The sequence below is a fragment of the Gossypium hirsutum genome, chromosome A06, assembly GCF_007990345.1.
Source record: "Gossypium hirsutum isolate 1008001.06 chromosome A06, Gossypium_hirsutum_v2.1, whole genome shotgun sequence".
In the NCBI taxonomy this organism is placed as follows: Eukaryota; Viridiplantae; Streptophyta; class Magnoliopsida; order Malvales; family Malvaceae; genus Gossypium; species Gossypium hirsutum.
This window is the reverse complement of record NC_053429.1, coordinates 54,057,759-54,077,981: the sequence shown is the minus strand read 5'-3', so window position 1 is coordinate 54,077,981 and position 20,223 is coordinate 54,057,759. Positions and strand designations below refer to the sequence as shown.

Here is a 20,223-nt window from a genome sequence, read left to right as displayed (position 1 = left end):
TATTATACATCATTGCACTGAGCTTAATTATAGGGTTTTGAATAGTGTAAAAAAGTGGAATATGATTTACCATCCAAGATTATATTTACTTATCTGAGTGCGGCATTTTTAATGTGGTCAACCTTGCAAACATATTCATTTGTTAGAAGTGTTTTAAATATAATCTGAGAGTTCCATCAAAATTCCATGTTCACGGTAATATTTAATTGTCTACCCCTATAGGTCCATCACCTTCTAACAATTTAGAAAGTCCACAAGGCCCCAACATCTTCGTTTAAACAAGTGGACTTGTATCAAAGATAAGTAAACTTGCCTTTTTCCCCTTCATTTGTCAACTGTTCAGTACATTCTAAAATGATATACCAAATACTTAAATTCTCACCTCAAAGGATTTTTTATTGCTTTCAAGACCTGCCAACAAAAACATGAGGCGGTGAAATGTTCTCAAGTTGATCATGTCTTCCTTGGACATAAAAGAGACTGAGGATCCAGTAAAGGGTATTCTTGTTGTAGCTGCAGAAGTCAATGAATCAAGTGTTGCTAATCCAAGTGCATCCAAACCCTGTACCAATTTTCAGAAAGCAATTTGATACCAAATACAAGCACTAGTAGTTGATGTAGAAAATTCCAAATTCTTAGGCAAGATTCTTAGGGATTTTTAGTCCAGTAAATCTGGATTTGATACTAATATCTGATCCAGAATCATGTAGTTGAGATAGGTCCTTGATTTATGGAGATTTCTTGAGATTTATGTATATTCTTAAGGTTTGAATTTCCCCATGTAAATCTAGTTCTGAATAGAGTGAAAATGATTTCGTACATTATTTTTCCGTTCTTTGACCATTTTGTTCATGGTATCAAAGCCAATTTGTAAGAGATCCTAACAGTTAAAACAGCCATGGCTAGAGAGTGGGTTTCAACATCTTCGGATGTAAATACCAATGGTACTTTGGAAAATGTTTTGCATAGTTTAGAAGGAACTACTGAGACATCTCCTTTCGCTAAGGAACAATATCTACTGTGTAAATTGTTTCAACTTCCACTTGTTCCATAGCACAAAATGGTAATTATCTTCAAGCCATAGCATTAATGGTACGTTTGGTAGAAGTATTACTTTTTACGCATGTTTTAGTATATGAGTTAGTAATAAACTAATTCAATTGATAATATTTGGCCACTTTCATGACTTATTTTTCGCTTATTTTGAAGAGATCTTATTTTTTGCAAGAGCTTTTACTCATATTTCTAATTTCAAGTTTAAAATTGTACTAACTATTCTTTGCTTTATGTCTAACTATTGTAATACATATGAAATAAATAAGTTTTTTCCTCATATTATTACACTAGTAACGAAACGAGGCATCAATGTGTCTGTTAACTTTAGTCACTCAAATGGTCACATGACAGAATGTTCTAAATTATTTTCTTCTTATAGTCCATGTGCAGGAAATCTATGTGTCTATTAACTTTAGTCACCCAACTGCTGGAAAAGGACTTGTAGCCATCTCAAAATCTCTTGTACTTTATAACGTACTTCATGTTCCAAATCTCTCCTACAATTTGTTATCTATTAGTAAGCTAACTCATTATCTAGGTAGTTGTGCTAAATACTTTCCTAATCACTGTGAATTTCAGGAAATGGATTCGGGGAAGACGATTGGCAATGCTAGGGAAAGTGGACTCTATTTATTTTGAAGATGGAAGTTCTACATGTCGACAAGCTTAAGTAACCAGTTCATGGTGAGTTTTCAGTAATGATATGATTTATGGCATTATAGGTTAGGCCACCGTAACTTTCAAATTTTGAAGTACATGGGTTTATTTATCAACCAGTTTATGGTCCATTTGCAATTTTCATATCTATTGATGATTAGACAAGTTTCTATTGTGCTTATTTATTAAAAGAAAAATTAGGGAAAAAGTATATAACATGGTTCGGACTCAAATTCAAGAAAAAATGAAAAATTTTCAAAGCGACAATGGGAGAGAGTACTTTAACCTACTTCGGGAGCCTGCTAGTTGGAAAAAGGAATCATTTATTAAAGCTCTTATACTGATACACCACAAAATAGTAGAGTGGCAAAGAGGAAAATAAGCATCTCTTAGAAGTGCTTGGGTCTTTAAATGTTATAACTAAAGAGCCTACATACTTATGAGAGGAAGGCATTCTTACTGCTACTTACCTAATAAATAGAATGCCATCAAAAGTTAGACCAACGAGCTTTAAAATGTGTTTTCTTGGTTAGGCACCAACAAAAATGGGTATTGATGCTTTGGTCCTCAAAAAATTTTCTTTTCAATAACCATGGATGCCACATTCTTTTAGTCCTTGTCGACTATTGATAGCCTTAATAGGCTGTGTTTTAGGGATTTATTTTGCTGGCTATTAGAGATTTTACTTATTGTATAGATTTTTATTTCCTAATTTAGACCTACATAATTTATATATATACCTTTGTATTTTTGAGTTGAAATACAAGTAATCATTCACAGTACCCTCAAAAATTTCGTCATTTTTTTCATGGTATCAGAGCTTAAAATCCAAATTTGAGAACTTATTTTTTCTTTCTTTTTTTAGAACACTAGAAACCCAAATGTGATACTTTCCACCCTAGCCTTCTCTTCTCTCATCGCAACCCTAAGAAGCTTCAGGACATCACCGCCGACAAAACCCCAAGTTCTGGTGGCCCACCTCCCTGTACGCGTCTCGCACTACCCTACTCCTCTGTGATTCCACTCACGCGTTGGCTTATGGAGCTCACCCTCTAAGAGGTTGTTGTTTTGGTAGTCTTCATTGGCCTCATTGGTGCTTTTTCAACCTTCCCTTGTTGGTTTTGATATTTTGGTGCTGGTGTGGAGTGTGTTGCATGGAAACCAAGTATTAAAGCCTTTTTTGGGGTTGGTTCTTGTTTCATCGATTTTTATTTTTATTTAAAAAAAAAGGAGACAAAAAGGTCTCTTTGCAAATTAGTCTTGTGAGGCTTGATGGGAAATATTATCTCCCATGGCCGCACTTATGTTTGGCCTTTATCAAAGTTGGAGGCTTGTAGGGATACATTACTAGAATTACTGAAAAACTCACAAAAGGGGATCCTACGTTTTCTAAGTGGGAATTGGAAAATTACCTGTGTGGTCTTGGCTTATCAATGCAATGGAGCCTCATATCTCAAATACCTATTTGTTGCTAGATAGTATAACAAAGATATGGGAGCCAACAACTCTTACGTACTCGAAAGTTGAGAATGATGCCCAAATCTTTGAAATCCAAAATAAAGTTCATAATACCAAGCAAGGTGACCTGACAATTTCACAATACTTTCTAGAATTGAGTGAATTGTGGCAGCAAGAACTGGGATATTATCAAGATTTTCATGCAAATTATACCTAAAGAAGCAAAAAAGAAAGTCTATGATCTCCTCGCTAGGTTAAATAATTTGTACAAACCAAATGAAGGTCCAAGTGCTTGGCAAGATACTATTTCCCTCAATTGAAGAGACTTTTTCTCATGTTCATTAGGAAGAGAACTGTAGGACTGCTATGCTCTACACGACACCTACTGAAAATGTTGGAATGGTTGCTAGTGGTTCAAAAGGGCATTATAAGGCCAGGAGTTCAGATAAAGATCACTTCCACTGTGAGTATTGTAGGAAGTTGAGTTCCACCAAGGAAACTTGTTGGAAATTACATAGTTAACCCACCAAAGGAAGGGGAGTAAAACGAGATAATTTGACTCGTAGTCCAGCCAACCTATCTAAAACCACAAAGTCATCTGAACAGACTTCCATCGAGACATTTTCTTCAAATGAAATTCAACATCTAAAGTGTCTTCTGGCCCAACTTAGCTCTTCCTCTAATGCAACATTTAATTTTGTGAAATTAAGTAATGCCTTTTAATGCCTGCATCCACATTAAGTCATGGATTATTAATTTTGAAGTGAGTAGACATGACAGGATCTTCTAAAAATCTTTTTAACCACTCTCCATGTCAAACAAAAGATGGTATCCGGAGGAAAGAATCTATTCAGGGAGAGATTATTGGACATCTAGATAGGCCAAATTTGAGGACTTATGGAGGAATAAGGTAGAAGCTATCATGCACCCTACTAAATGCCAAGCATCTACCTATCAGTGAGTCATCCATAATCCCTAATTCCACTAATGATTTAGAGTTACCTATAGCTCAAAGAAAAGGTGTTAGTTTTTAAACCAAACATCTTATATCTAACTTTGTTTTTGATGAATCATTGTATCCTTCCTATAGAGCCTTTGTCTTGTCCTGTATGTTTATTCCACAAGATTAGCGAGAAGCTTTCAACAATCTAAGGTGGAAAGAAGCCATGACTGAAGAGACGAAGGTTCTAGAAAACAATGAGACTTGAGAACTAGTTACTCCTCCGTAGAGAAAGAAACTGGTTGGATGCAAATGGGTGTTCACAATAAAATATAAGGCGGATGGTTCAGTTGAGAGGTTCGAAGCCATATGGGTAGCTAAGGGTTTCACTCAGACATATGGTGTAAACTATCAAGAAGTGATAGAATAATTAAAGAAGATCCTAAGAGAGACTATTGATCCCAATAGTAAATGAATTAATGAAACAAGAATTTAATTAAAGTCTCGTGTAATTAACAAGTGAAATAAACTTAAATGATATATTCATAAGTCCCATAATAAGAAAAGCTTTTCAATGTTGTATTAAATGAATTCTGCGAGGTTTGAAGGACTTAGATAACTTAGTTTTGTTCTCCTTGTATTAAAAGAGTTTGAAATGACATGTATATAGACCAAGTGGATTTCATGTTATATTTGTCAACTTCGTGATGTGTATAAATGTTTTTAACACTTATAGGATAAGTTGTGGTGTTAATTTGATTTGATCATGTTTTTAAGATGAAGTTAAGTTCAAAGCATTTTTATTGTTTTGAAATGAATTAAAACAATTTGGTGTGATTTGATGGTGTTTCGGTATAATTTAAAATGTTTTTGAGCTACTTTGCTACAATCGCAACATCATCCCTCGCAATGTCACGACATTGATCATACAAATGTCGCAAGATCATCCCTCGCAATGTTGTGACATTGATCATACATAGAGTGGCGCCGCGACGCCAAGTAATACTATGTCGCGACATTATGCGATGTCACAAATCATACACCACAGTCTCCCACTACACTATTTTGGCCCATTCGGACTTTTGGTGGCTTGTTTTAGGTCTTGGACACCTCTAATCACTCCCAAACCTTTTGTTAATGGTTTTAAAATATTTCTAAAACCCTCAAATGATCCTAATCATTATTTTATGATTTAATAAAATGTTTTAAGGTTTGAAATTTTAAGGGATTCAAAATTTCCATTACGTTTGCATTCCGGTAACACCTCTCATTCGTACCGTATGTCAGGACGAGTGAAAGTTGTTACACTAATAATAGGGAAAAAGAGAAAGAATAGTCAACCACCAAAAAAATATTCTTCTACCCAAATATAACTCCAATGAAAAAACTCAAACCAGCACTAGTGGACCCAATAATAGCAAGAGATGCTATCAGATTTCAGGGTTTTGCTGAAAATGAGGCTGTGGATCTCCTAAGAATGACGATGAGAAGTAAAAATGGGGCTAAGGGGGTACATACCAAGTTCATAATTCTAGGGTTTAAGAGAATCTAAGAATTTCAAAATTGGTCCTTTAAATATGGAATTATAACTCTAATACCATGAAGAAATCAAAGTATTTTCAAAGGAAATTTCAAAATTAGAAAGTAATTTAGAGATAAAACTGATTTTCTCTTATGAATTCAGATGAAAGAATACATAGGTATTTATACAAGCAATATAGGCATCTAAGGAAATTAGTAAGTTGTGCATAATCCAAGAAAACCCTAATAATCTGTAATTTAATCCCTAATAATCAGTAATTCCTAAGATCATGCATTTAGTCAAGCATAGGCTGTTAGAAATTATTGCCTAAGCTGTCAACACTGACAGCAGTAAGATGTCAACACTTGTTTTTCAAGAAAAATAAGCAAAGAAGTGTGGAGGCATTTACTGATGCAAATTGGGCAGTTTCAGTTGAAGATAGGAGGTCCACATCATGTTATTGTGGGGGATTTGGTTACTTACAGCTCATTTGGTTGGGATGAATAGCATCTCAACTCCAGGTCTATACTTAAGGGAATAGTTATTCAGTCATTTGGTTCACTGAATTACCTATTCGGTTGAATATGCATTACAGTCTGATTATGAATGCTCCCGTAATAGCTATTCTTTAACTATACCAAAGATAGCAATTCTGCACAACAATGAATAGATGCAAATTTTCTTTTCCAATTTTACCCTACATTATTTCAAGCCAAAACAAGAGAAAACCTAATTGAGCTTTTAATTGGTATTCTTCAACCTCATCTGCAAATGGATTACCAGATATAAAACAAATAAAAAAGGAAAGACACTTTCTGGGTTTCTTTTTAAAGTTAGAAATAAGAGGTTTTTGGTTAAAAATAAAGGGCGTTGAGCTCGAAATTTTGAAATAGAAGACAGCGATAAATAAAAAATTTAAGGGGGCAGGTAGAGAGGTGGACCATGAAAATTCATTGAAAGTCAACCATTTTTCTATAGATCTAGGCTTATTGGTAAGCTTTCAGAAAAAAAATCAAGCCAAAATTCAGAAAGTTGATGTTATAAGAAATCTGTCATGAACTTCCAATGACAGTTGACAGTGATGTAAATGGATTTGATAATAGCTTCAACTAAATAGGAGAATTAAACTGCTCTAGAAAGTGTTTTTTTCTCTAAACTCGTCCATGAGTTAGGGTTTCTTGAAGTTGTTGGGTCTTCCTTTTGTGATCTCAGTCTACATTTTTGTATGGCTATTTGAGGGGTTTGTCCCTTTTTCCTCTGCTGATTTTGTTTTCAGCGCCAATTTGGTGTGATCTCAGTCTAAGGGTAAAATTGTTATTTGTGATCTATTCCATATCTATTCCTCTAAGCCAAACGTATGAATACCATTACAATACTCATTCCATTCCATTCCATCCAACCAAACCACTGTTCTGCATATTCAATTCCGTTACAGTCCTATTCCATTCCAGTGAACCAAACATTCTGTTAGAGAAGCAAGAAGCAACCAGTTGTAGCTTGCAGTAGCACAGAGCTGAATTTACAGCCCTTGCATAATGAACTAGTGAGCTGATTTGGTTAAAAAGGTTAATGGAAGAACTTAAAGTTCATGTTACAGCCCTATTCCATTCCAGTGAACCAAACGTTCTGTTAGAGAAGCAAGAAGCAACCAGTTGTAGCTTGCAAGCACAGAGCTGAATTTACAGCCCTTGCATAAGGAACTAGTGAGCTGATTTGGTTAAAAAGGTTAATGGAAGAACTTAAAGTTCATAATATGGGATCTATGAAGCTATGTTATGACAATAAGGCAGCCAAAGTATTGCACATAATCCAGTTCATCATGACCGAACAAAGTATGTTGACATAGATCAAAATTTTATCAACGAAAAAAGAGGATGGGTAATTTCCTTGATCCTTGTGCCGAGCAACCAACAGACAACAGATGTCCTTACAAAAGGGGCTACCTAAGCCAAGTTTTGAAGTGCTACCAGACAAGTCAGGAATGATGAGCATCTTTCACCAGCTTGAGGGGGAGTACTGATAGTTCATCAATTTATTAATTGCTAGATTTCTAGGATTTAGCAGAGGGATATTATTTTATTTCTATTTTTCTTAATTACTCAGTATCATTTCCTAGTTTCTTGCTACCTAATTTTTAGTAATTTACAAATTCTAAATAGCCTAGATTAGAATCCCTCAATGAAAAATAACAATGAATTTCTTTCTATTCTCATTTACAAAAATTCCTTCTATTCTCTATTTTCATTTGCATAAATTCCTTCTATTTCTGATTTTAGTTTTAGAACAGATATATCAACAAAATTTTCAACAGAATTTTCTAAAATTTGGGCAGATCACCTTTAACATAACCTTTAACATAATAGACATCTAATTTTTTACTACTACTATTAGTAATTTTAGGGTGCATGTATGAGATCTATGCCCCAAACCATACCTTAGCGAACTCTTCAATAAGTATTTCCCTCACAAAGCTGCCCTGCCAAAAAGGAAAGGAAAAATATCAACTTCAATCGGGCCATTAAAAGTATACATATAATATAGAGATGCAATTTTCCGGATACCTTTTCTGTTAATGTAAAAGAAAGGATTTCCTTAAAAACCATCCTGGAATTTGCTTCTTCTCTTTGTATCTTAACAAAGGCCTTCTCAGTTCGAGCACGAAGGGACTGCCATATGAATCATTTTAGGACTTGAATAAACTGAGGAAGGTGTGGGAATATTCATCGAAGGTAAAGAAATAGGAATGGGAAAGATTAGAAATTATTATAGAAGAAAATGTCCATGAGTATAAGCTGCACAAAATGACCTAATTATTTGAAAGAAGCTCCTAATCAATACACATCTGATCTAAGTTTTTAGACTGGTGAGAAGAAATAGTTTGAAGATGACCTAATTGTTTGAAGAATGCAGATACGACAAATATACTACTAACTTTTTGACTGATGAGCAGAAATAGTTCCTTCAATACTTGGGACTGTTTAAAACTCAGAACTCCAGTGGCGGTTGTTTTGCAGGAATAAGACAAAAAGGCAAAACTGGACCAAAGATAAATAGGAAATTTATCAAGAGTTTTGCTTCTCACATATACAACAGGATGCCATATGTTGTAATCTGTGTGGTAAAAGGAGAGAGAAGAAACAAAGGGGGAGTATGGTGAGTAAGCAAAAAGATTGGAAAATCTCACCTCTGTCAATAGGGATTCAAGACGATCAATTCTGAAAGCACCATCCTAACAGATTACAAACCTAATTAGAATGTTGGTAAGCTATGTCCATGGTGTAAAGTACAAAATAGTAAACAATAACATTTCAATAAAGAAGAACCAGTATACATGTACCTTATAAAGAAGAGCCTGCAAAGAAGACTTCAGTTGAGGTGAACTGTCAGTCAATACTTTTTTTGCAATCCATGGATATGTACTACCCAAAACTTTGTAATTTGGGTCAGAACTTATTGCAATTCCCTCCAATACAGCTAGACTAGAGAAGGATAAGTAAATCAATTAATAGGCATAAACATGGCTACATATAAGATTCTAAAGTTCTGAACAAACAGCATGAAGTTGTATGGAAGACGCATCAAATCTCTGAGGAAAACCATTACCTACGAATAACCAGAGAAAAATATGAAGGTATTTGAAATTTGAACTTGTACCTGCCAAAAATTGAAAATGAAATCATGAATATTGGGAACATCTTTGAGAACAATTTAAGTGCCACCTCTTGAAGATCATATAACACAATACTAGTCAATAAACTTATTGAGATGACTAATCTGCTCACCCACAACAATAGTTCCTTCTTACTCCCCTACCAAAGAAAGCTATTTTTCTTTGCCCAATAGAAAAAAGCCATTCTTTCCGCTCGATCATCCAAAGATTCCATCTCCACCAAAAAGCAGTTTGTCAATGTAAATAATTGGGTTAATGCATGTTTTGCACCTGAAATGGACCATTGGTCTAGGTTGATAAAGTTTTGCTTGACGAAGACTTTTATTTAGCAACCATTACCTAATCAAAGCGTGTCATGTTGAATTCACATCACCCTAAATTAATCCACATCATCCTATTGTCTTATGAGAAAGGATTGTATAAAATTGTGATTCCACATCATCTATATCCCTTTCCAATTAGGGAATGACAAATTAAATTTTTCCTTCTGATTTTCAGCTTTTTTTTCTCCTGAAAAAATTCAAATCCAACTGAAAATGCTAAAAATCAGGAGGAAAAATCTGATTTGTCATTCTCATATTGTAAAGAGATATACATGACGTAGAATCACAGGTTCATACAATCCCTTCTCATTGTCTTATTAATAATGTCAAAACATTGCCAACTTTAGTTTAAAAGTTTCAAAAATAAAAAATAAAAAAACTATAAATATTAAAAAAATCAATTTTTTCAAAAGCATATAAATACAATAAAAATTCAAAAAAGAAAATATAATTTTTGCAAATCTAAAAAAATATAAATAAATTATTTAAAAAACCTCAAATATATAGATTATGAAAAAAGTAATGAAATTAAAGAAATTATAGATAAATTATAAATTAATATAGATCATATAAAAAAATTATATAAGTTTCTTTCAGCTGCAAATTCTCACTTTCTTTTATAAACCAAAAACTTGGCAAATACAAATTAATGGATTTGAAGATGAAATACAATTTGCACTGCGTCTTCAAACTTTCACTCCTTTTTTTCCCTTTGAACTTCTTGTTGTCTCAAACTGACGTTGTCGAAGTTTCATCCCCCACCACCAATTCTTGTAAGGAATCTTCTTATATTATGCTCACAACTCCGGAACAAAGCTAAAACCCACGAATTTGACTCACCAGCCATACAGATCCAAGTCATTTTTAATGGTGCTGAATAAGGCAAGGAAAGCTTAAATTGTGGGGTCTAGGGCACAGCTTTTGTTTGGGCAAGGATTAAGAGGGTTGGAATGGATCAAAGGGAACGAAAAGAAGCTTGCATCAAAAATTGAGATAGAGATGAAAGGAGATTACGTCTTTTTGGGAGGGTTTTAAAGGAAGAGAAAGTAAAAAAATTAAAGTGTTTTATTTATTAAATGTATTTAATTTACTGAAAACTGAAAGAAATTAAAAATTATTCATATGTATATTACACGTCTGCAAAGAGATATATAACAAAAAGCTAACATTGTTTAAATTTTTTTAATCAACATGTTTCCTAAGTGGTTGAAGATGCTAAATTGGCAAACAATTAGTAGTGCTAACTTTTAGGGGCAAAGCGTGTAATGGTAGAACTACCAAATTAGTCCAAAAAACTTTTATGTACCAACCTAGACCAAGTGGCAAAGTTTAGGTATCAATAAGGGCAAGCAAGCGATTAAATCAATTGATTTGATCATTTTTTAAACATAACCGAATTAACCAAAGACCCTCCTACTATAATCAAACTGACCAACCTTCACAGTCTTAACCAATTTAACCAAACTGATTTAACATCTCCAAAAGCATGGTTTAACAGGTTCAACAAAATCATGATCTCGTTTGGTTATCAGCAAAGCAATGATAATCATACTCTCTCCATAAGACATTACAAGGGTAAGATCACTCTTCTTATAATATATATTGATAACATAGTAATGACAGTAAATGAAAAAGAAGAGATGACTAAGCTAACAGGGTGGTTGGCTCAGGAATTTGAAATAAAAGAGCGAGGGAGGCTAGAATATTTCCTAGGGACTGAAGTTGCCTGTGAAAAAACAGGATATTTTCTATTATATTTTCCACAAGAGATTACACACATATTTATACACATAGTTAGCCTAATTAAGGTAACTTTATGTTAGGAAAACAGAATAATTGCAGGGATACTGTACAGCCTTAAAGTTAGGGATAGAATATTTTTAGAATCATATTTGATATACTCAAATATTCTGAAATCTGACACTCCCCCTCAAGCTGGGAAGTGGATATCATCCATTCTCAGCTTGCTTACTAATTTCTGAAACAGCTTCCCAGACAATCCTTTGGTAAGTATATCTGCTAGTTGTTCATCGGTGGACACAAATGTAGTGCAAATTAAGCCACTGTCCAGTTTTTCCTTTATGAAATGTCTGTCCACCTCAACGTGCTTCGTTCGATCATGTTGAACTGGATTATGTGCGATATTGATAGCAGACTTATTATCGCAATACAACTTCATTGGACCTTCCCACTTGATCTTCAAGTCTTCCAATATAATCTTTAGCCATAACAACTCACAAACTCCAAGAGCCATTGCCCTAAATTCAGCTTCTGCACTAGATCTAGCCACAACGTTTTGTTTTTTACTCCTCCAAGTCACAAGGTTGCCTCCTAGGAAAGTGCAGTAACCAGAGGTTGATCTTCTATCAACCATAGATCCTGCATAATCTGCATCGGTATAGGCTTCAAGGGTTAAATTCTCCTTTTTTAAATAAGATTCCTTTGCCTGGCGTACCTTTTAAGTACTGTAGAATCTGATATACAGCACTAAGATGTGATTCCTTAGGATTGTGCATAAACTGACTTACAACACCTACTGCATAGGCAATATCTGGTCTGGTATGGGACAAGTAAATAAGCTTCCCCACAAGTTTTTGATATGACCTTCTATCAACTGCTGTATCTTCTTATACATCTCCGAGTCTGTGGTTCACCTCTATGGGTGTCTCTGCTGGTTTACAGCCCAACTTGCCTGTTTCTGTCAACAAATCAACTATGTATTTTTGCTGAGATATGAATATTCCTTCCCGAGAGTGTGCCACTTCAATACCAAGGAAATATTTTAACTTACCTAGCTCTTCGACTTCGAATTCTTTTACTAGGCATTTTTTTAACTTCTCCATTCCTTCTAGATCATCACCAGTCACAATAATATCATCAACATAGACTATTAAAGCAGTCACTCCCCCTGAAGATGAATGTTTTACGAACAAAGTATGATCTCCTTGACTCTGTTTATACCCCAACTTGAGCATCACTTTGGTAAATCTTCCAAACCAAGCCCTCGGGGACTGTTTTAGTCCATATAAAGCCTTTTTTAGTCTGCAAACTGCCTGTCCTGTATTTGGACCGAATCCTGGAGGAACATCCATATAGACTTCCTCCTCAAGGTCACCGTGTAAAAAGGCATTTTTGATGTCAAATTGCTGTAATTTCCAGCCTCGGTTAGCAGCTAGTGACAGCAACACTCTTACAGTGTTCATTTTTGCAACAGGGGCAAATGTCTCAAGATAGTCTATCCCATACATTTGAGTGTACCCTTTAGCAACCAACCTTGCTTTGTACCTCTCCAAAGAACCATCTGACTTATATTTCACTGTGTACACCCAGCGACATCCCACCGGTTTCTTTCCTTCCGGTAATTTCACTAAGTCCCATGTCTTATTTTTTTCAAGAGCTTCCATTTCAACCTTCATGGCATTTCTCCAATTCTCATCTTCTAATGCCTCAAATACGGTTTTAGGAATGAAAATGAAATTTAGGCTAGTAAGAAAGGCTTTGTGGTTATGGGACAAGTTTTTGTAAGACATGAATAGGTGCAAGGGATGTTTTGTACAAGCTCTAGTCCCCTTTCTAATAGCAATGGGAAAATCATCTAAATCTATAGTATTAGAATTCAAAGTAGGTTCAGCAGTTACCTCAGGTCGTATAGGAGAAGGAGATGATTGAACTTGCACTGGTGGCTTCTTCCTTGAGTAAACCAGTAACAGACGAGTAGTGTCCTGAATTCCTCTTGGTGATTTGGGTGTACTAGGCTCAGTTTCAGGTTGTATAGGGGTCATTGTTTCAAGTTGGGCAGGTTGGGTAGCAGGCAAGGTCTGAGTGAGAGTGTTTGATTGCTGGACAGGAGCTAGAATGGGAGTGTTTGGTTGCTGGACAGGAGCTGGAATTGAAGTGTGTGGTTGCTGGACAGGAGCTGGAATGTCAAGAAGAAAGAATTCTTTGTCCTTATCTTCTGTGAATAAGATCTCCCCCTGAAGATAAAGACGAGTGAAGAAATTTTCTTGTTCAGCAAAAGTAGCATCAGCTGTTACAAAAAAAATTTTTATGGCTGGATGATAGCACTTGTACCCCTTTTGAGTGGAAGAATATCCAAGAAAGACACACTTGACAGCCCGTGGATCAAATTTCCCTCTATTTTGAGAATGAACATGGACAAAGGCGACACAGCCAAATACTTTGGGAGTAAGATTACTGGAGGTATTGAAATCAGGAAAAAAATTTGGCTAAAACTTGCATAGGACTTTGAGATTCAAGGACCTTTGTAGGCAATCTATTTAACAAATGAGTAGCAGTTAGAACAGCCTCCCCCCAGTATTGTTTAGGGACGTTTTTTTGGAACAATAGGGCTCTTGTAATGGCTAAAATGTGACCAATCTTTCTTTCGGCTACACCATTTTGTTCGGGTGTACTAACACAAGATGACTCATGTATAATGCCTTTTTCTTGAAAATATGTTGAGAGGAATTGATTGAAATAATCCTTGGCATTGTCTGACCTAAACCTTTTTATTTCGACCCCAAATTGTGTTTTGATCATGTTGTAAAAATTGGAAAGACAGACCTAACATCAGATTTTTGTTCTAAAAGAAAATCCAAGACACACGAGTACAATCATCAATAAAGGATACAAACCACCGAGCTCCAGAAATATTTGAAATATTGGATGGCCCCAAACATCACTATGAACAAGAGTAAAAGGAGTGGATGTTCTTTTATTGCTTACTGGAAAAGAGGTACGTTTATGTTTTGCAAGTTCACAGATATCACAATGAAATTTTTCAACAGTTAATCCTTTGAATAGTGAAGGAAACATAATTTTAAGGGCTCTAAACGATGGGTGACCAAGGCGAAGGTGATAGAGCCAAATTTAGTCTTTATTGGTTTTAATAGACTCGGATATGAGAGATAAAGGTGAGGAATTCAGAACACTAACTTCTTCACTGGATTCTTCAAGATAGTATAGGCCATTTATTTCCTTAGCATGTCCAATCATCCTCCTCGTATTCTGTTCCTGAAAAAGACACCGATTGTGATAGAAACTACTTTACATTTAGAGTCTTTGGTAATTTTTTTTAATGGATAAAAGATTGGTAAATAATTTTAGAACATGAAGGACATTTTTAAGTGTAAGGTTTTTGTTTATAACAATATCACCTTGACCGGCCACTGTGATCACAGAACCATCAGCTACTGTTATTTTTCTACTACTAGAACAAGGTGTATATGAAACAAATTTTTGTGAGGAGTGGGTCATGTGATCTTTAGCTCCTGAGTCAATGACCCAGGAACTTTTAGTATCTGTATTTGAGACTTTAGAACTTTGAGGAGAGGATATACCTAAAAAGGCCAAACTACAAGTACCTGTTGAAGTTTTTTCCAATGATCCCAGCAAATTTTTTAACTTCTCAATTTCTTCTTTATTGAATTCAATAGGTAATTCCTGAGAATTGTTTTTTTCATCTAGCTGTCTAACTGTACTGGTCTTGACAGTTTCAGTCATGTTGTGTCTGAACAAGTTCTATAGACTTGAGGACTGGTTGGCAGTCAGAAAAAAAAATCAGGCTAAAGAAACCGGCTAAAAAAATCCCAGAAATCGGGCTAAATAACAAGCTCTGATACCATGTGAAAAACAGGATATTTTCTATTATATTTTCCACAAGAGATTACATACATATTTATACACATAGTTAGCCTAACTAAGGTAACTTTATGTTAGGAAAACAGAATAATTGCAGGGATACCGTACAGCCTTAAAGTTAGGGATAGAATATTTTTAGAATCATATTTGATATACTCAAATATTCTGAAATCTGACATTGCCAAATAAAAAAAAATCTTCATCTCACAGAGAAAACATATCCTAGATTTCTTGAAAAAAAACTGGTATGATGGGTTGCAAGCCCGCTGAATGACCTATGAAGAGTAATCATAAGTTGCAACCAAGGATTGGAGAGTCAATGGAGAAGAAGATATATCAAAGATTGGTTGGAAGACTGATTTATCTCTTACAGACAAAGTACATGGAATCAATATAATAAGCTAGTTCATGCATGATTCATATTCAGACAGAAAGTACATGATTCATGTTCCAGCAAAAGGTCTTCTTTTCTCTAAACATGGTCATCTCCAAATAGAAGCATACACAGTTACAGATTGGGTTGGAACTCTAAATGATAGGAGGTCTACATCTGGGTATTGCACATTTGAGGGAGGCAACCTAGTCACTCGGAGAAGCAAGAAGCAAACTGTAGATGCTCAACCAAGTGCTAAGGCAGAATACAAAGCTACAGTTCAAGGAGTTTGTGAGCTCTTGTAGTTAGGAAAGTGTTGGAGGATTTGAACTTTCCACGAGAAGAAAAATTATCCTTATACAGAGACAACAAAGTTGCTGTAAGCATAGCTCAAAATCCAGTTTAACATTATCGAACAAAACACTTAGAGATCGACCATCACGTTATCAAAGAAAAATTGACTACAAGTGCATGTCTTAAACTTAATTCATGTGACATCTGACAAGAAGTTAGCTAATGTGTTTAAAGAAGGATTGAGCAACAAGACCTATCACAATTTAGTTAGTGAGTTGGGCATGTGTGATGTCTATGCACCAACTTGAAGGGAGTGTCGACAGGTGATCAAATCAAGCTAACCAAATCAAGATTAAGTTAGATTACTGATATTTAGGGATTGATTACTGATTTATAGCTATAATATTTCCTTAGATAGGCCTACATATGTTGTATAAATACCCATGTATTCTCATTCTCAATAAACACAAATTCTTCATTTCTTTCTTCTAATTTCATTTTTGATTTTCAACAAATAATTATCTGCTGATGCAGGTAGTAATAAGGAAAATCTATTAGAGAGATAATTCGTTCAATGTTTTGTTTTTTTCATGCAAGTCTATGCTTTCCAAAAGACAGGGCACGTGCCAGATGGATAAGTGGAACTTTCCTTGAGCCTTCAAATCTTTATTACACAACAAATACCAGCACAATTTTTAGTGGCTAGAATTCTTTAAGAAAGTTTAATGATACGACATCTCCCTTAAAAACTTACCCTAGGAGGAAAAATATAAATTACCACATGAGCATCACATGAATATGGAAGAAGTTAGCTATTATAGGGTCTCACAAAAATCAAGGGGAATCTTCAACAACTTGCAAAGTCTACATGACTTCCTCATATCAAGGGAAATCTGCAACTACTTGCAGATTCAAACTTCCTAATATCAAGGAGAATCTGCAACTACTTGCAAATTCTGCACAGCCACTTTCTTTTGTTATGTTATTGTAGGAATATTCTGTAAATATTTTAGGAATATTTTGTAGATATTTTTTTTATTAAAATCCCTTATTTTAAGGGATCATATCTCCTATTTAGTATCTTTCCTAACTTAGAGTTTCCTAAAGTAGTGTCATAGGTTGTATATAAAAACTCTGATTTATGTTCTATTTATTATAAAATACTCTGATTTCTACATGGTATCAGCTTAGGTTACGATTTCTTTTTCAACCTAGACCATGTCCGAAACTCCTCCTACTTCGGAGATTACTTCAAATCCAGAAAATTTTTCTGGTTCTGATGCTCCATCAGATTCGTCTGGTCTGACTATCACCTGCCATCGATTGAATGGCAACAATTTTCTTGAATGGTCCCAATCAGTTAAGATTTTTCTCTTGGGTAGAGAAAGATTGGACTACGTTACTGGTGAAATCAAGAAGCCTGCTGTGACTGATGCTGGTTTTGCTAAGTGGATGCGTGACAATGGTCAGGTTATGACTTGGCTCCTTAATTCCATGACCCCGAGTATAAGCAAAAACTTTCTTCTTTACACCACAGCCGCTGAAATTTGGAGTGCAGTCCGCGAAACCTACTCTAGCACGGATAACATTGCTGAATTATATCATGTTGAAGATCAAGCAGCCACCCTTAAACAAGGAACCATGCCTGTTACTCTCTACTACAATACCCTTACTGCTCTTTGGCAACAATTAGATTTGTATGCACATTATGATTGGGTAGATCCAAGAGATGCTGCTCTTTATCAGCAAATTGTTACTCAACGAAGACTTTTTCAATTTCTCCAAGGCTTAAATAAGGACCTGGACGAGGTTCGCGGCAGGGTCCTGGCTATTTCTCCTCTTCCCTCCCTTCGAGAGGCTTTCTCTGTGGTCAAGAAGGAAGAAAGCCGAAGGTGTGTGATGCTGTCTGATGAACCATATTCCACTTCTGAAAGATCTGCCTTACTGACCCATCAATCATCTCCCTCTTCCAAACGGGGGAGACCTTGGTGTGATCATTGCAAAAAGCCCGGCCACTCTAAGGAGAAGTGTTGGAAGCTTCATGGTAAGCCTCAGGACTGGAAGTCCAAGCACTCTCGAGATAATAAATCAAGCCTTGTCGTTGCCACCTCTGTCACTAGTTTCACTAAAGAACAGATTGCTGAACTTCAAAAACTATTTGGAAAGTTTCAAGGGTCTTGTGAAGGTAATCTGGTCATAAAAGATCCAGAAGGTAACCTTTCTTCTACTGCATTTTTCTCCTCCCAGTTGACTCCTAATTGGATCCTCGATTCTGGTGCTACGGATCATATGACTGGTAACAAGGCATTGTTTCACAATTTTTTCCATACCTTTGGTAAAGCTGTCAAAACGGCTGATGGTACCTTGTGCAAAATAGAGGGACATGGCACTGTTATTCTCAATGAACAGATTGCACTTAAAAATGTTCTCTTTGTACCAAATCTGGCGTGCAATCTCATCTCTGTTAGTAAATTGTCCACAGACTTGCACTGCTCTGTAATTTTTAATGATCGTGATTGTACTTTGCAGGCACTGAACTCGAAGAAGATGATTGGTAAGGCCAGCTTGCATAATGGTCTCTACATCCTCCCTACCTCTCCTAAAATCGAGATCTCCGAGTCATTTACCGCTTTAGGAAAAGTTGATACTGTTATGTTACGGCACTTTCGTTTAGGCCATCCTAGTTTCCAATACCTTGCAAAATTGTTTCCTGCTCTATTCATTAATAAAAGGCCTAATTCTTTTTCTTGCAAAGTTTGCTCTCTTGCCAAACATACTAAATCATCTTATTTTCCTTCTACATACAAGCCTTCTTACCCTTTTTCTTTGATCCATAGTGATATTTGGGGCCCTTCTCGGGTGAAGAATGCTGATAATTGTAAGTGGTTTATCACTTTTGTTGATGATCACAGTAGGATAACTTGGACTTATTTGCTGAAAGATAAATCTGAAACTGCTAGTGTTTTTGTGCAATTTTATAACATGGTTCTCACTCAATTTGGGTCTAAAATCCAGCTCTTTAAATCTGATAATGGCAGTGAATTTTTTGCTAGGTCTTTAGGTGATTTTTTTAAGGAAAAGGGCATAGTTCAGATTAGTTCTTGTGTTGGAACCCCACAGCAAAACGGCGTTGCCGAAAGGAAAAATAGGCACCTTCTTGAAGTTACTCGTTCTCTTCTATTTACCACTAATGTTCCTAAATATTTGTGGGGGGAAGCCTTATTAACTGCCACATATTTAATCAACCGGATGCCTAGTAAGGTTTTCAAATTTCAAACGCCTCAATCTATATTTTTGCAGCACTTTCCTCATTTTAAGCCTATCTCCTCCATTCTGCCACTTAAAATTTTTGGCTGCACTGTTTTTATCCAAAATATTGCTCCTAATAAGTCCAAGTTAGATCCTAAGTCTTTAAAATGTGTATTGGTTGGGTATTCTTCACTTAAGAAGGGTTATAAATGCTATCATCCTCCTTCTAAACGATTTTTCACCACTATGGATATAACATTTTATGAGCAGGATTCCTATTTCACTCAGGCTAAAATTCAGGGGGAAACATGGAGTGATTTTCAGCCACAACAGGTATCTCCTTCTAATCTTCATTCTCAACCTTCAGAATTGCCATCTTGTTCGCCATTACCTGCAGATCTGTCACCTGTGAATGCTCCCATTGATTCTCCTGTAGTACCTATGACTAATTCACCTACACCCACTTTAAACACTCTTCCTGAAAATACACCTACTCCAATTGACAGTCTTCAAAAAACACCATCACCCAAACAGCTTCGTGTCTACACAAGAAAAAGAAGACATATCCCTGAGACTGTTTTGCAATCTGATTCTTGCCGAGAATTGGATTTGGGTCCAGCTGCCGAAATGGAAGAAGAAATCAGTAAGTCCACTACTCTAGATGACTTTCCTATTGCTATTAGAAAAGGGGTTAGACAGTGCACCAAGCATCCTATTGAAAATTTACTGGTTATAATTCATTGATGCCGTCTTTTCAAGCATTTACAGCAACTTTGGATAAAGAACAGGTTCCCACAAGCATAGCTGAAGCTCTAAAGGATCTAAAATGGAGAAGGGCTGTTGAAGAGGAAATTTGTGCACTAGAGAAAAATGCTACTTGGACCATTACAGACCTTCCTCAAGGAAAAAAGGCTGTCGGCTGTAAATGGATCTTTGCTGTAAAGTATAACTCCAATGGCAGTATCCAACGATACAAAGCTAGACTAGTGGCCAGAGGTTTCACGCAAACATATGGGATAGACTTCACAGAAACTTTTGCAC

The 20,223-nt window shown here is 35.7% G+C and overlaps 1 protein-coding gene across 11 annotated transcripts in view; it reads right to left on the bottom strand.

Annotated features, from left to right (window-relative positions):
* Window positions 1-20,223, bottom strand: part of LOC107962945 (uncharacterized aarF domain-containing protein kinase At1g71810, chloroplastic) — a 37,465-nt gene that overhangs the window by 1,755 nt on the left and 15,487 nt on the right. For 7 of the 11 annotated variants that reach the window (XM_016899515.2, XM_016899518.2, XM_016899516.2 and 4 more), the window contains 6 exons: window positions 9,237-9,287; window positions 8,971-9,112; window positions 8,818-8,862; window positions 8,195-8,299; window positions 8,068-8,109; window positions 383-562 (listed from right to left, as the gene is read on the bottom strand). In XM_016899515.2, coding sequence (XP_016755004.1) covers window positions 383-562; window positions 8,068-8,109; window positions 8,195-8,299; window positions 8,818-8,862; window positions 8,971-9,112; window positions 9,237-9,287 — 565 coding nt within the window. The remainder of the gene's footprint in view (window positions 1-382; window positions 563-8,067; window positions 8,110-8,194; window positions 8,300-8,817; window positions 8,863-8,970; window positions 9,113-9,236; window positions 9,288-20,223) is intronic. The other 4 variants (XM_016899520.2, XM_041115562.1, XM_041115561.1 and 1 more) reach the window with 1 other exon arrangement.